Source organism: Mycetomoellerius zeteki, unplaced genomic scaffold (assembly GCF_001594055.1).
Source record: "Mycetomoellerius zeteki isolate Tzet28-1 unplaced genomic scaffold, Tzet1.0 scaffold145, whole genome shotgun sequence".
Lineage (NCBI taxonomy): Eukaryota > Metazoa > Arthropoda > Insecta > Hymenoptera > Formicidae > Mycetomoellerius > Mycetomoellerius zeteki.
In genome coordinates, this window is record NW_017256393.1 from 3,089,851 (window position 1) to 3,105,685 (window position 15,835).

Below are 15,835 nucleotides of genomic sequence, written 5' to 3' on the forward strand. Positions count from 1 at the left end.
AATCCTTCAAATCTTAATAGGTTGACTGACAAAATGTCCTTTTAATATAAGCTAGTTTTATAAATCAAATTTTTACATGCTAGATGTGATATTTTTTCTTTAAATGAAGTGATGAAATTAAAATTTTGTAAAACTCACAGAGGAAATCGGTGAGCCATTTTGGCTGATTGTAATGCTCGACGGCCACGCAGACGGTGTTAAAGAACACAAGAACGATGACGAACCAATAGAACTGTTGCGACTTGACGGAATTGCGTATCCAAAACCTGAACCTTTTCTCAGCTCGCCAGAATTGTAGGCACGTGCCCTGCTTCTTCACCTTCGACTTAAAGTAGGAGGCTCTCGAGAACCCTATAAAATATAAAATACTTCTTCAGCCTAAAATTAATAAAGCATTTAAAACATATTTTACAGATCGGTCGATTGTTAAACTGAATATCATATGTATTTTTATTTATGTAAATTATATAATTTTCCTTTTACTTCAGAATTTTTTTACACTATGTCTACATCTTCACGTTTCGTACTACTTGCTAAACTATTTCTGCGACTATAAATAAAAAATCTAAATTATATAATCTAAAGTATGATAGTATGTATAGCTATGTTAAAGTCTTTTGAAATCTTTGAACATTACGCATAATGACGTTCTTGTGGAAGTTTGGAGGAAACCGCACAGTAGGGCTCCCCTGCACAAACTGTATAAGCGTAGCATAGCATAAAACCATCTAGACCCATGAGTATCCACTATAAGGTTGTCATATTGACTTACATAATATGATCATTGGTCTAGACAGCTTTACGCTATGTTTATGCATTTTATGTTTTGGAGTTTTCACGGACAGAAAAAGAAATCAAATACTTCTAGAATTATTTTATGTATCAATGGGAAGAATTAGAAGTAAAATTCTATTTACTTCTAATTCAACAAAAAATAGATATAAAAATAGACACACAAAATTCTAAACTAAATTATTCTACCAAGCAGTTACCACTATTATATGGCGATGCGTATATATTGTGGCTATTTATTACTACAATATTATTACTATGTGTGAACGACAGGCTAAAATTAGCCCATTTATCAAACTCTATAGGACGGGATTCGTACACTACTTAGGAGATTCAGTTTCTCGTTTGACAATACTAAGTATTCTACTGTTCTGTCAGCTTTAACAAACTAAAATTATAACCGTATAAGTGAATAATAAAAACATTAATCACAGTATTCCACCACATGATACACCTAAACAGTGTAGAAATATTTCCACCGGAAACATTGGCACTTAATATATAACGTTATATTATCAATTGTTTATCAAAATTCATCTCACGGAAGGAAAAAGATTATTTTATGCTATAATTATTAACGTAAAAAAAATTTTTTTGTGTGTTGGAGAATTAGAAATTCAGGATAATAGAAAAAAAATGGTTTTTAATCTTCTTAAAAAAATAATTATAGATATATTATATAGGTGCATATATTTATTATGTAATATATATTTCTTGATTCGTTTGTCTCAGAAAGTTTAGAAAGTTTAGAACAATGCTCGTGCGAATGTTCTCGGACCCAGAAAGAAAATCTAATATTTATATATCGTGACATCAACTAATATATATAAAAGCAATATCTAAAAAACTAAAAAAGAGAGAGAATTAGCTCCCAAGTTCTCCAATCTGTCTCTCGCACAAGGTCCGCGTAATATTAAATGATACATATCAGCCACAATATCAGCAGCAAGTCGATCCGAGTAATTATATAGAATGCAATAATTACATCCTCTACCACGAGTAATCACAGGCGCTTTGATTTTAATACGATAAATAATATATAAATCTAGCTATGCGACGATCATTCGTCTGAATGTGTAAAGTGGCTTTGCCAGTTTATAATACTTTTACGCAGAGAGCAATGCATAATTTTGTATGTATTAGTATTACATAACTGTTACAAATGAACACTTCAACTCGTAATAGTAACATTTTCTTGATGATGAAAGATATTCAGATATTTATTAATTAATTTTTAATTATTCTCGTTTTTTAAAAGCTTATGTTAATGTAATTATCAGTTATTCAAATATTTTAAATATACGCTTAAAGAATATCTTTAGTCCGAATTAGGCTGAACAAAATTATCTAGATCTATATTATTTATTAAACTAATTAATGTGAGAAGATTAAGATTCAATTCTTACATGTTTAAGTGAAAAAGAGCACGATAATTAATACATCCTGCATACGCGAATAGGCAAGTAGGTCATTTATCAAGCAATAGCCCATGTCTAATCGTGTACTTGTGATCGTGTACGCACGATATTACTTATACGTGTGTGTATTACCAACAAAAAATTCTTTTAAATAAAAATACAAAAATAAAATAATTACGTAAGATTACAAATACAGCCTTATTTTTACGTAGCTCTTTGCGAAAAGTCGTGGCATTCACGGTTGTAGTTACCTTTGAGCTTTTTCTTAGGCACTGAAACAAGAGGAGCATCTGATAGCGTGTGTTTAGAATATTCATCGGCAAAAATTAGAGGAAGGTAATTTTCAGCGTCGTTCTTTTCTTTTCCTCTCGATAACGAAAGATAAATCAGGCATGAATCCATAAAGTATTAACAAATACGTCAATGAACGTGAAAATACGCTAACGTGCCAATATATAAATGGAGAGAAATTTTAGAACGAGAGAAAAGGCGGATCAAAATCTCGAATCAACGATTTCCTTCGCACTAATACGAACTTTAAAATTGCAAAGCTTTTGTATTCTCCAAGCACGAAATTTAATCCTTAAATAATTTTATGACTAATTTAAATTTTCGTGAATTTTATTTTTTTCCAAATTTTTCATTGAGTTTGCTTTTTAATTGCTTCACGCTTCCAGAGGAAATCGTTGATTGATAACATAGGTTTTGACTACTAAGAAATCATATAAATCCTTACTACTTGAACTTGATCAAGTTCGTTTGAATATTCTGAAGAAGATTCATTAACTCGAAATGTAAAAGAGGTGAACAAGAAGAAGAGAATACTCGGCACAATTGAACACCAAGTTGACCAAATACAACTCACCATCGTCCTCGCCGTCCTCGCCTTCCTCCTCCTCTGTGTCGGTGCTTTTGCTCTTGCCGAGATTTTTCAACTTTCTTTTCTTTGCCGCTGCTCTTCTTCTTGCTGCGCAAAATAAAAAGGTAGATTAAGCTATGTAAACCTTCATAAATATTACGGCCTAAATAATCTTTTATTGAAAATATGTAAATATCATGTTTCTCGAAAAGTATTGATAAAATTATGAAAGAATCACAAATTGCAGTAATTATATGTTGTGATGTTTTTCATTTTGTAATCTAATGTACGCATAATTAATCGTATTATTAAATTATTTCTATAAAATTTACATATAACATATGCAGGAATGACTTATTACTTGTAAAAAGCAAAAAATTACATCGATTGTTAATCCATCTATCAATAAAGTTAATTAAAATTATAAAATATAGGAATGTCTCGTTTAAGAATACAACATTCAATGCATTGCTAACAAAGAAAAAAATTGAAAAATTGAAATTTGACTGTGTTGAAAGAAATGCGAGTGCAAGTGCACTCTGAGTACACGGAGCACTCTATATAAATATGTACGAGCACGTTTCGGAATACAGCTCGCTTCGCAAATCTTTTCAACCTTATGGAAGTAAATATTCATGATATCGTTATATGTTGCATTATATGGACCTTCTAATATGTGCATTTTCTCCTCTTCCGTGGTCCTCTCTTCGGCGAGTATCACCTCCTCTGAAAAGTAAACGTTACATATTAGCAGTAATTGATATTACGTATATTATATTTTTATACACGAAAAAGCAACGCGTGGAGAGTCTAGCATACGCAGTGAGCTGTAACTTCTGCAGGCACACTGTTTACAAAATAAGTGAATTAAAAGATCGATAAAAGAATATATTTAACCTTTTTGCCAATGCACAATTTTTCAACTTTTACTGTCACAAAGTTTCTATTAAAAGTGAAAACGAGGTAAAATTTGTAAAACAAAATTATTCTTTATCATTTGAAGGATGTAGTTTTTGAGGTGTTATAATAAAATTCAAATATAAAAATTTGTATTATTTAAAATTCGATATCAGCATTCAGGTAGCCATGCATTGACAGAAGAGTAAGAAATTTATTATTTAATTTTCAGAATTACAGAGAGATTGTAAAATATGAAATACATTTATTACAAATAATTATTTTTTTTTGTCAGTTTTTAATATTATATTATTTTTAAGGCATTATTTTATACGTGATCATTTGTTTTATAATATATATTTTTTTTTAACAATGACATTTTTTCAGTGTTTGCGAAATGAATTCCGTTTAATCTTTTTTAATTCACGTGTTTTGTCGGCAATTATTCTAACCTGCTTTGCAGATCCAATTGAGGTAACAATTCAGTTCGCGCTCAAGCTGCTGCTGTCTTCGCAACTTCAGGAAGGACTGCCGGTTCTCCACCTTTTCTCTCTCCTTCGCAAACTCTCTACAAGCGTGATACAGATAATATGGCAGCTTACTCAGGAGCATAAAAGCTAAGTTTACCATAGGACTTTCAGACATTCCGCTGTATTTTAGCGATACTGCCTTGTTTAATAAATCAACAATATTTACTCATTTAAGAGAAATGCCATTGAGAGCATTGAAAAAGAAATTTTTTTTTGTTTATTTAAACTAGCTTACGCATGGGAGCTAGGTACCATACACCAGATTATGATAGATTCATTAATCACTACTGTTGCTTGTACTTTAATTTCCTTTAATCAAAATTTAAAATATCTAGTGTTAATTAAATGGGTCTAAAAATTCACATTTCTATGAATATATAATTTGCATCGTATTCTCATCGCGTGTTTAGCACTAAAAAATTCCTATTTTTTTTCACACATTAAAAGGCATATAATCTTATATTAATAACAAGTATCATATAATTAGAGATATTAAATCAGTTGTAATTTACAAATGAAGGAACGCTAAAAAAATTTTTTAAATAAAAAAGATAAATAATATTTAAAATTATTAACTAATTATTACAAATTAATATATTTAATTTATTTTATACTTCTGATCTCATGGCAATGCTGAATACGCTAAAAGAATACGATTTATTGCACACTAATGTCAGGCAACGTCTGTTAATTGAAGACCTGCTTGAGTGATCCATTTTAAGTAGGAACTGAACGCAGTGGTAAAGAGTCGTTTGCTCTTCGCTTTCCGATAAGCCGCCCGCCGTTCGACGCGCGTTCTTTCATTAGAAAACTCCCTGACGAGGAAAGAAAATCATTCTGAAATAATGGACCTCGCGATCTTGCCGGATGGGAGACGTGATTGTCGCTCCAAAAATTGTCACTGGGCGGAAAGACCGCGGAATGTTGTCAGGAGGGACACATACTCACCCGCTCAAGACACCAAGAACTAAGTTCAGCATGAAGAATGATCCAAGGACGATCAATGGTATAAAGTAAATCCAGTTGTACGTGCTGCCAAGAGCGTCATTTGTCTGCAAATTCGATCGGAATCGATATGAAGACAGTAATGTCGCGTATATACACATATGTACCGGTTATACAGCCGAAGATATATTAATTAACAGCAAAAGTTATATACAACACAGAGGCACTGGCACTGTAATCTCGCTGTATCAAACACGATGTGATAAATGTGATCGTCCGAGTGTGAGAGTTCGAATTTATTTATCGTTATTCGATAATATTCATTTCCCTTCACAAAGAAAAATTTATCCCACATGGAGGGAAGATTTGATCTAAAAAAAAACGTTATAGATTGAAAATTCGTCGATCACATTTACGCAAGACAACATCGGCTTTATGAAACTTCAGTATCGCTGGTGGTAACCCGTGGAAAAAGAATAGGACGAGAGAAACATGCCATTTTTTTATAACGAGAGAAACTGATCTGGGACTACTCGCTACATCTCTCTACTTGCTACTCGCTATCTTGAAAAAGAATCTACAGGTTTTCAAATACTTAACACGTTGACTGCCATGGTAGCCACCAGTTAAAATTTTTTAAAACGTTTATAAAAAATGCCATTCATATAATAAATAAATCCATCAATATAAAATTTTTAATAAAAGATAATGTAAAATAAAAAGTCCGTTGTTCAACACACTATTCATGAGGATGTAGTCTCATTTAACCTTCCGCCAGCGGACGCAGGGTCCGCGAGTTAGAGTTGTTTTACTCTTTTCAATCTTTTCAGCTGTGAAGAAAATGAATAAATGAATATTTGTTTCTATGATAAACATGTGTTTTTATTTCTCTTTCTACATATTTTATACATATTATAATAGAAAATTGTTTTTCAAACGTTTTAAAATAATTTCATTCTTGGGTCACTTTTGACCCTGCGTCCACCGTGCGTGCGAGTATCACGACGTCCGCTGTCCGAGGGTTAATCATATGATATAGTATTTTATTATTATCACGCTTGTAATATTATATGAGAAAATTCTTCTGTGATATATACAATAAAATATTCACAAGGCAGACAACGTGTTAACTAAGATATGTAATGTAAACAAAATTTATTATAGTTCAAAAACTATACTAGATCTGTTTTTATAAAAAATTTCCAAGTATATATATTCCAAGTATATACCAAGTATATGTATATATATATTTTTTTTTTTCGAAGCATGGCATTTTCTTCCGACTGACGTTTTACCGCGGGCTACCCTATATTACAAAAATCGATGAGGCAATCGAAATTTTTCCGAGATTTCAGTAAATAAATAACAATTATGTTACAGACGATGGAATTACATTGAAGGGTTTCGAAATAATCTATTGTTTATGATGAAATATAACAATAAAATATTGTGAAATCCTCCGTGATTCATTGACTGAACATTAACCCTTTCGTGATCAACAAAAAAAATATTCTACTAATAATTCTTTTTCCTTTAATTCATATTATACGAATTTAACTAATATTATAGCACTAAAAGATTAAAAGTTACTTTTACTTAATTTTAAGAAAGATAACAAAATTTATCTATCACGAAAGGGTCAGGCACAATAAAAAGTACAATTAACATCGAATATTGAAACATTGAAAAAGAGGGCTGGAACTGACAATGTTATACTGAGCAAGGTGAACATATACGTCAGTGTTAGCTGTTTCCGCAAGGCATTCTTTAACCCGAAAGCCGACAAATTCGGCTAAAGCCGGACACAGAAAAGAGGCGAACATATATGTATAAGGACACCGGAAATTGCGAAAAAGGAAGAGACATTTAAAAGCGGATGGAAGAAAGTACATGTACCGAAACAGTTAAAATGATAATATCTTCTGTCTTCTAAAAGGGTAAATTGACGAGGGAAAGAATTATAGTTTAGTACAAAAATGGGATATTCAAATCGCGAAGCGGTTAATAAAGGATTGACGAAACTGGGCAACAACATTCTACGAGAACACAGAGATTTGAGAATGTTCGCTATCGTACCTTTTGTGTAACGATACTGCGAGGACAAATCGTGCGCGATAACGAGAAGGTGAATTTTTAACAGAAACAGGAAAAAACGAGCGAGAAAAAGAGAGAGGCAAAGAGAGAGAAATAGAGAAATATGATAACAGATAGAAAGAGAACGAGATAAAAAAATATTAACACTGAAGAACATATTTCTTGCTTTACCCAGTACAATATGGCAGTCCAGCCCTCCATAGTGATACACTGGAAGACAGTGAGCATGGCGAATCCGATGTTATCGAAGCTGGTGATGCCCGAGTTTGGTCCCTCCCAGTGATCCATGCACGTCGAGACGTTCGCGTCGCACACGTGAGCCCCGGACGGGGCCTCATTTTTGTTATCTGCGCTACACGGACTCGGCATCTCGCCCTCCTTTATGATTACACCTGCAACGTTCAATATTGTAAAAATATTTCATATATTATAACATCAGAATAGCCTGAAAAAGAATTGAAGCGTATATGTATTTTCTAAGTAATCAGAAACGCAAATTATATTTTCATACACTCTAAATCCGTAGCAATGAAAATTTTACTACTAACAAAAGTGAGTAGTAAAAAGTTATTGCTTTAAGTGTGGATTTTCACTGCTTTGAAGTTAATCTGTCTACTCGTACATAAAGCCGTGGACTATTTCATTCGATTAATCGAAGTGGGTTTAAGCATTAGTTGATAATGCATTGCATGCAAGATGCATTGAATGTTACTGCAAGGAGTGAATTTAGCAATATAGCACCGCTATGTCGTTTGTCATGGTTGTTACGGGCGGGACGCATCTTGAGACATATATGACATAAACATAAGAGAGACAGATTAATTTATTTTACAAAAAATTATATACGTATATACCATTATATCATTAAACCATTATTTTATCATTCTTCATCTTCTTCTTACGTTAGGCCTTTGGCCTGTGTTTTACAGGGTTTTATCCTCCTGTGAGACTGATGTCCAGCTGTCTCGCCATCTCTTCGGGGGGTCTTCCCGGTAGTCTAGACCCTTTGGTTTCCCATCTCGTGCTATCTTCACTAATCTATCCCTGTCCATTCTGGAGATGTGTTGGTTCCAATTCCTCCTTCGTTCTCTTCCCCATCTTACGATATCCTGAATATTACATTATCGTCTTATGTTATCATTTCTTACGCGGTCACGTCTTGTTTTCCCTACTATGGATCTCAAAATTTTCATTTCCGATGTTCTTAATGCTTGTTTAGTTTTATTCGTCTCCGCTCTAGTTTCTATCGCGTAGGTTGATATTGGACAGACACAGGTCTTGTCTTAGCCTCTATGCTGAGGTGTTTGTTTTTCCATACTATCTCTCAGTGCTCCCGAGACAATTGTTCTTATTTGTTTTATTGTCTCCATGTAGATGTTGCGGTCACTCGTTACTTCTATTCCCAAATGATTGAACGACATTATTTGCTCTATTATTTTTCCATTCACTTCTAACTTGCACCTCATCGGCTCCCTTGCAATCGTCAGGCATTTTGTTTTTTCCAACGAAATAATCATGTTATATTTCCTAGCTGTAACGTTGAATCTGTGTAGAGTACTTTGTAGATCATCTTCGTTGTCGGCCATCAATACTGCGTCATCTGCATAACACATTATGTTAATTTCTTTGTCTCTTACTTTATATCCAGCCATTGTCTTGACATTCTCTATTATTTTATCCATTAAACAGGCTTAGACTATCGCCTTGCCTAATTCCTGTATTAACTGGGATTGTCCGTTGTCTTGCCTCCGACCTTAATTTTTGTTGAGCAATTCGTGTTCAGTTCTTCGATGACTCCTGTAATTTTGGGTGGGATATTCTTTTCTTTGAATATGCTGATTACATCGTCCAATCTTATTCTATCGAAAGCTTTTGTCAGATCGACGAAACACAGGTATGTCGGCGTGTTGTATTCAATAGCCTTCTCAACTACTTGGCGTATTACGTATATGACGTCTATTGTGGATCTGCTCTTCCTGAATCCCTGTTGTTCCTCGCTGATTGGTGTCATCTCGCGTAATGTCTCAGCTATTATATAGGTAAATATTTTTAGTATTGATTCTAGTAGAGATATTCCCCTGTAGTTGGCTGGGTTCTTTTTGTCCCCTTTCTTGAATATTAAAGTTGTTATGCTCATTTTCCATTCTCGCGGGACCCTTCCTTCTTCTATTATTTTGTTGAAGTAGAGTTATTTCCTTTGTTAATCTTGATCCTCCGTATTTTATCTGTTCGTTCGTGATTCTACTTGCTCCTGGTGCTTTTCTGTTTTTTAGTTTCTGTTTTGCCTTCGCTACTTGGTCTTCAGTAATCTCCCAGTTTGATCCTTGTGTTTCCTCTCTCGCTCGTTCTGTGCTTTCTGTGTATTTTACCATTAAATAGATTAAATTTATAATGTACATAATTTTTTCAAAAATTTATAATTAAAAATAAGATTAATAGATTAATAGATTGACAGCATGCTCTGTTCAAAATCTGTCTCCGCAGGCTTTGCTATCTAGGTTTGGAATGACATTATTCTGTCATTATTCTAATCTCCAAATTCACTCCTTTTTGAAGTAAATTTTTCACTCTTTATCGAATCACTCACCAATTAACGAATAGATTTTCCATTCTCACCTTACAGTAAAATTCACTGGCAGTAACATTAGCGCAATTGCGTGTATTGAAATTTCATTGCAACAGATTTAGAGTGTACACTTCAAGATTTCCGTAGATTTTTTTTTCAATCTTTTGTGTGGTCAATGGGATATAAAATATGCCTTATTTTATATACCCAATTGCTTGCCTAGCAATATTATAAGCAGTAGTGTTGGGCAAAATTTCTAGAAGGTCGACTGAATACACTCACTGATGTCCTTTATACTGTAACATGTTTTATGCAGAGTTCCCGAATAAAACTCGAGGCCGATGATGGCGAATATCACGATGGCGAAGAGTACCAGCAAGCCGATCTGCAGAAGCGGCGCCATCGCCTTAATGATAGACTTGAGCACCACCTGAAGACCTGTTCGCAAAAAAAATCGCCGAGGAGTAAGTAAGCCTAACCACTGTTCTTACAAAATCGATGTGGAATTCTATGCTCGATATTTCCGTGCATCGCTGATCTCATTATCCGAGAAATTGTACATAATTTTTTAAATTTTTAAACGTAAGATTAATATATGATGAAAATCACAAGATCAATTTCTAGTAACAAATAGGATAATATTCTTTCTTTTGTTTGACGACATTTGTAATGACGATTTACAAGTTAAAAAAGTTGTCTAGGTTTTAACTCTGTTTTATCTCTGTTTTATAGTATTTTCATAAAAATTATTTTAGATTTCAGAATGGTTTGAAATAATCCAATTCTTAAAAAATGTGCATTTAATACTACTCGAAATGATTCTGCGTCTAAGGATTAGAATACCTCCGCCGCATCTAAATACAACATCGAGCTCTGAGTAGTACCTATCTGAACAATACTACTAACATAAAACGAACAATTCGACAGAAAGCATCCTACAGGCAATATAGATAGATATATTTACTATCAAATGTGACTAACTTTGGTCTACTTGACTTTATAACTGTTAATTCACTCCTTATTAAATCTATTAGCCACTATTTGAGAAATAAGTATTGCGGCGGATCGTATCGATCTTCGAGATATCCAAATCTCAGACACGAAGAAGTTTCGAATCGTAAGTATTCATAATTGATCATCAAGTAAATTTTCTCGAGCAACAAGATCGTATTATTTTTGCACATTTAGCGCCAAAATGTATTTCATCTAAAAAAGACATGTCACATTTGAAATATTTTTCAAATTAATATTTTTTTATTTAAACGTGCATACGTAATAGCAGTAGAACATCTAACGAAATGAAATATTCAGCGCTAAATGTACTTTTAGCCCGAACTCACACCTTTGTCTAGTACTGCATGCGCATAATGTATGCTCAACAATAATTTAATGATCGAGTATGATTATTCATACAAAACAAATGTAAGATTCATTTACTTAACGAACTTTAAAAATAATTTTTTACGTTAAGTTTAAAGTGCAAATATCTATTGTTAAGGTGTGAGCGTCTATTTCGCGCATTATTTACGATGATTTCGTCGGGAATCTTGTTTACAACGGGGTTTCCCCAGCAACGCGAGACTTCTTTGGATTTTCTCGAGCAGAGTTGCTTCGAGTTCCAAAAAATCGATCGCTTTCCAATTTGTACTAATGCGCTACTCACTCGGTATGCCGGAGACAAGTTTGAGCGGTCGCAACACGCGTATCGCACGCAACGTGCGCAGATCCATATCCAGGTCTTTGCCTTGCGCCGTGATGATCCTGCCCCAAAAACACACACACCCCGCCACACTTTACTACTTACTACTCTATTACACTAATACTCACGCTACTCTTAAGTACTTATACTACGTCCACTAGATGGTTAACTAGCCTAGCCTGAGGAGATAATGCTATCAGGACGATCGGATGGAATTTGTAGAAGATCAAAGAACTCTGGTAAATTAAACTTCGAGAGCGCAAAATGGATATAAATAGCTATCTATAACAGAATGTCTGTCTGTCATGAATTCCAAATGAATCTTATATAATTTAATAAAAAAAGTACTTAATTAAAAAAATGTTTGAAGTTTAAAAGAGAGAGAGACTTTAAAAAAAGGATGGGCAACTTTATTTCTGTATTGCGGTTAAGCAAATATCAAATTCACATATTTTTCTAAATTTTTTCCTTTATTCATTATAATATAAATATCAATTTAAAAGAAATCGATAATCTGCACCTATATTTTAATACGATATTTTCAAAGAAATATTATTGAAACGTTCCTCAGTATATAATCACAACTTTAAAGTGTAAAAATAATTAATAACATCGTGATTCTGAATTTTTAAGATGTACTGGAGGGAATACAATTTCCCTCTATTTTATTAAATTTAATGCTATACTAAAAAAATTAATGATCTGACAAGATAGGGCAATGTTCTACTGAAAAGGGCGCTGCGAAGGAATAGGATCGATGTATAGGTATATAAACATATCTATATATGTATATACGTACATTCTATATATATATGTATATACGTACATTCTATATATATATATATATATATATATACGTAGACTATGTAAAATACAGTATATCTAGGTCTAGGAGATTGTAAAACGTCGAGACAAGCTAGTGATAGTAGCTATAATCACACCTAAACTCGGCGCTCGTTTCTAGAAGATATCAGTTCACCGTACGGTCATCGACCGCCACTTATCTATTTCTGACTCTCGCCAATAGCAGAAGCTTTTCGAAAAGATTTACATCAATCCATAAAAAACAGATGAGCACGTGTTAAATTTTTTCTACACTGCTAGACAATGAATTCGAAAAACTATATTTTTTCATTATATTCTATTCTGACATAACAAATGTTCTTCGATTATAAGACCAAGTATTTGAAAAAAATAATTTAATTCTATATTTTAAAAATATCAAAATTAAATAATACTAAAAACATCATCTTAAATATCGTTATTATGAAGCCATTAAATATTAGAAATGTTTCAGCAACTTTTAATACTTAATTCTTTCTAATTCTGAAAATAAAATCGATAAAAAACATTTATTTCAATTTTGAAGATGGATTATATAAGACCAATAAAAATTACAAAATAAAAAAAATATATTTCTGAAATAGTTAAATATCTGAGGCTAATTACGATTTTTCAAATGCTTTTCTATTAATTTCTGCGCTATAAATGGAAAACCTCCACTATTAATAACACTAATGATGAAAATGTTAAATGAAAAATAAACTAGCTTGTGATAAAATTGATAAAAGCGAAAATTATTAATCTAACCTAGCAATATAAATTGGAAAAGGGCGACCATCTTCTAGAATTATGGACACTCGCAAAGCAACGATTCAGTCTGTCGTGAATTTCTAAGGAAACGAATTTTAACGGATTCGCCGCTGAACACGTTATCTGCTCTAGGACACGTATCCATTTAACAATGTATAGTCGTCTCTATTATTTAGCGCAACTGCAGCTAAAGATAGCTAATCGCTAAATATAGGCACTCTGTGGGTCATCACATCTGTGTGCGTGTGTGTGTTTTCTTTTTTCCTCTGTCCACCTGTTCGTGAGTGCGCATCCTCGGTGTACGGAATTGGAGACGATTGATTCCCAAATCGTCATTGCTTTGTTCCGAAAAGAAAGCACTTTCGAAACATTGAGCTACTGAGTAATAAATAGATTCTTCCTATACAGACGATTTAAATTGTTTCTTAACACTTAAAGGAAATAATGATTAATTTCAATCTAAAATTGGCGATTAACGATGCTTAAATTACTCTCTACGTGTTCATTTTTCTACGTGTACACACGCGTGCGCGCGAATTAGAGTTATTATAAATGTGTAGAAATATAAGAAAAGCTACGGTTACTTTATCTATATATTCTATATTGTTTCAAGAAAACGTAACTACAGTTGTCTTTATTATATTTAGTGATTATTATCGTTATCGCTTTTCTAAATTATAATTCTTTATTCAGAAGAACTTAATATTGTATAAAAAATATTTTATATGTTAAACACAATATTAAACTTATTTATTACATACACTAACCGCTCAAAAATTTCAGCATACTATTTATGGAAATTTCGTAATATAAAAAATAGAATATGAAACAGTTTGCATACATTATGTTTTTTTTAAATTTATTATATAGTTTTACTAAAATTAAAAAGAGAATTTATTTTCCTCTTCTTTTTTTAGATTTTTTTATTTCTTCAAGCTTAATCTTCTCGAATTTTGATAACAAAAACAGATCTCAAAAACCAAACTCTTGGCATTCTGTCGACAAGTTCTTCAAGTGTTCTAATCAAAGATTGTATTCGATCTGGCGCTCAGTTTACAAGAATATATTGTTTCTATTCTCCTATTGTTAGTTATCATGAGATCCAAATGTTTATCGGCGTCTAGCACAAAATTTGAAATTCATATACATGTTATTTGTTTTTTTGAGAAATTTACTTATAATTTTGTTTATAATTATTTTTCGGCTTTTTGTGATTTTACTGAATACTTCTGTGCTCGAAAATAAGAGAATATATATTATATTATATTATAATTTCATATTTTTAAAAATGGATTTGATAACAAAAACATAAGACGTGCTGAAACTTTTGAGTGGTAGAGTAGATTTATGTATATAGATGAGATACACAATGTAACACACAGAGAAAATTCATATAAAAATTTATAGAAATATATAAATTATATTATATATTATACAACATATATATATCGATTATTAAATGAGAGCTAACTGAGAGCCATTACTAACTCTAACTTTATCAACTGATCTAACAATAAGACACCCATAGCCTCTAAGCAAAGATTAATAAAAACGTACATATGACGTTATATTACGCAATTAGAAAACTAATGCAGGAGGCTAGAAGGATGGAAACTAATAATATATATAGATATATGTATAGTTCAAGTTGATGCTGCTTTTGCTTGCCAGAACTAGACGTCATATCAGGAATAACTAAAGCAACGGAATCGGCCAAAATTGAAGGAATCGAACTAAGTTTCGGCGTCGAAAAGACATTAAAACTATTGTTTGTAACTATTGAGAACCGCACACAGATTGCCAGGAGACACAAGGTGAAAGGACAGGGAGTTAAAAGATGAACAGAAAGCTGGTCATTTGCTCGACTTATTAACTCGACTTGTTACTGGCAGGAATTTTTTTCTTGGGATATTTGTTAGTCGCTGCTGCTCTTTCGCAGAACTCTGACTGACTCACTTGGAATTTTCGAAACCAGCTTTAGCGGTCTGAGGACCCTGAAGGAACGTAGCATACGCAGGTCGACTTCCACGTTTGTTTCGGCGAACACGGTCATCGACCTAATCCAAGGATTACTCTAGAATCTATCTGACCAACGAGTATGACGATCGGCGTGTTTCCTTAATTCCTATAGTTGGAGAAACCAGTTTTCCGTTGCCAAGATATTAAAATTTTCCGAAAGATTGTGTAATAACAACATTACTGCTATCAAAACTACGCTTTTGATCAGATAACGCTTATATAACAATTATTAATAAATCCGTTGTTATATGTATCAAAGCATATATACGGTAATAAATCAATTTTAGAAAAAAAAATGAAATAACTTTTTTATTATGTAGATTTTAAAATATGTTAAAATTTTGCTATATTAGACATAAACTACTAATTACATCAGCAAGGCACAAAGTGTCTCATTTAGCAATATATTAGTCAAACTGATTC

At 32.6% G+C, this 15,835-nt stretch overlaps 1 protein-coding gene across 1 annotated transcript in view; it reads right to left on the minus strand.

Annotated features, from left to right (window-relative positions):
- The window catches only part of cac (calcium voltage-gated channel subunit cacophony), a 190,101-nt gene that overhangs the window by 39,559 nt on the left and 134,707 nt on the right, over positions 1-15,835 (minus strand). The window contains exons 5-12 of the mRNA XM_018462586.1: positions 11,765-11,862; positions 10,384-10,539; positions 7,707-7,927; positions 5,445-5,548; positions 4,419-4,534; positions 3,736-3,795; positions 3,076-3,177; positions 139-351 (exon numbers count right to left, since the gene is read on the minus strand). Of these exons, the coding sequence (XP_018318088.1) occupies positions 139-351; positions 3,076-3,177; positions 3,736-3,795; positions 4,419-4,534; positions 5,445-5,548; positions 7,707-7,927; positions 10,384-10,539; positions 11,765-11,862 (1,070 nt within the window). The remainder of the gene's footprint in view (positions 1-138; positions 352-3,075; positions 3,178-3,735; positions 3,796-4,418; positions 4,535-5,444; positions 5,549-7,706; positions 7,928-10,383; positions 10,540-11,764; positions 11,863-15,835) is intronic.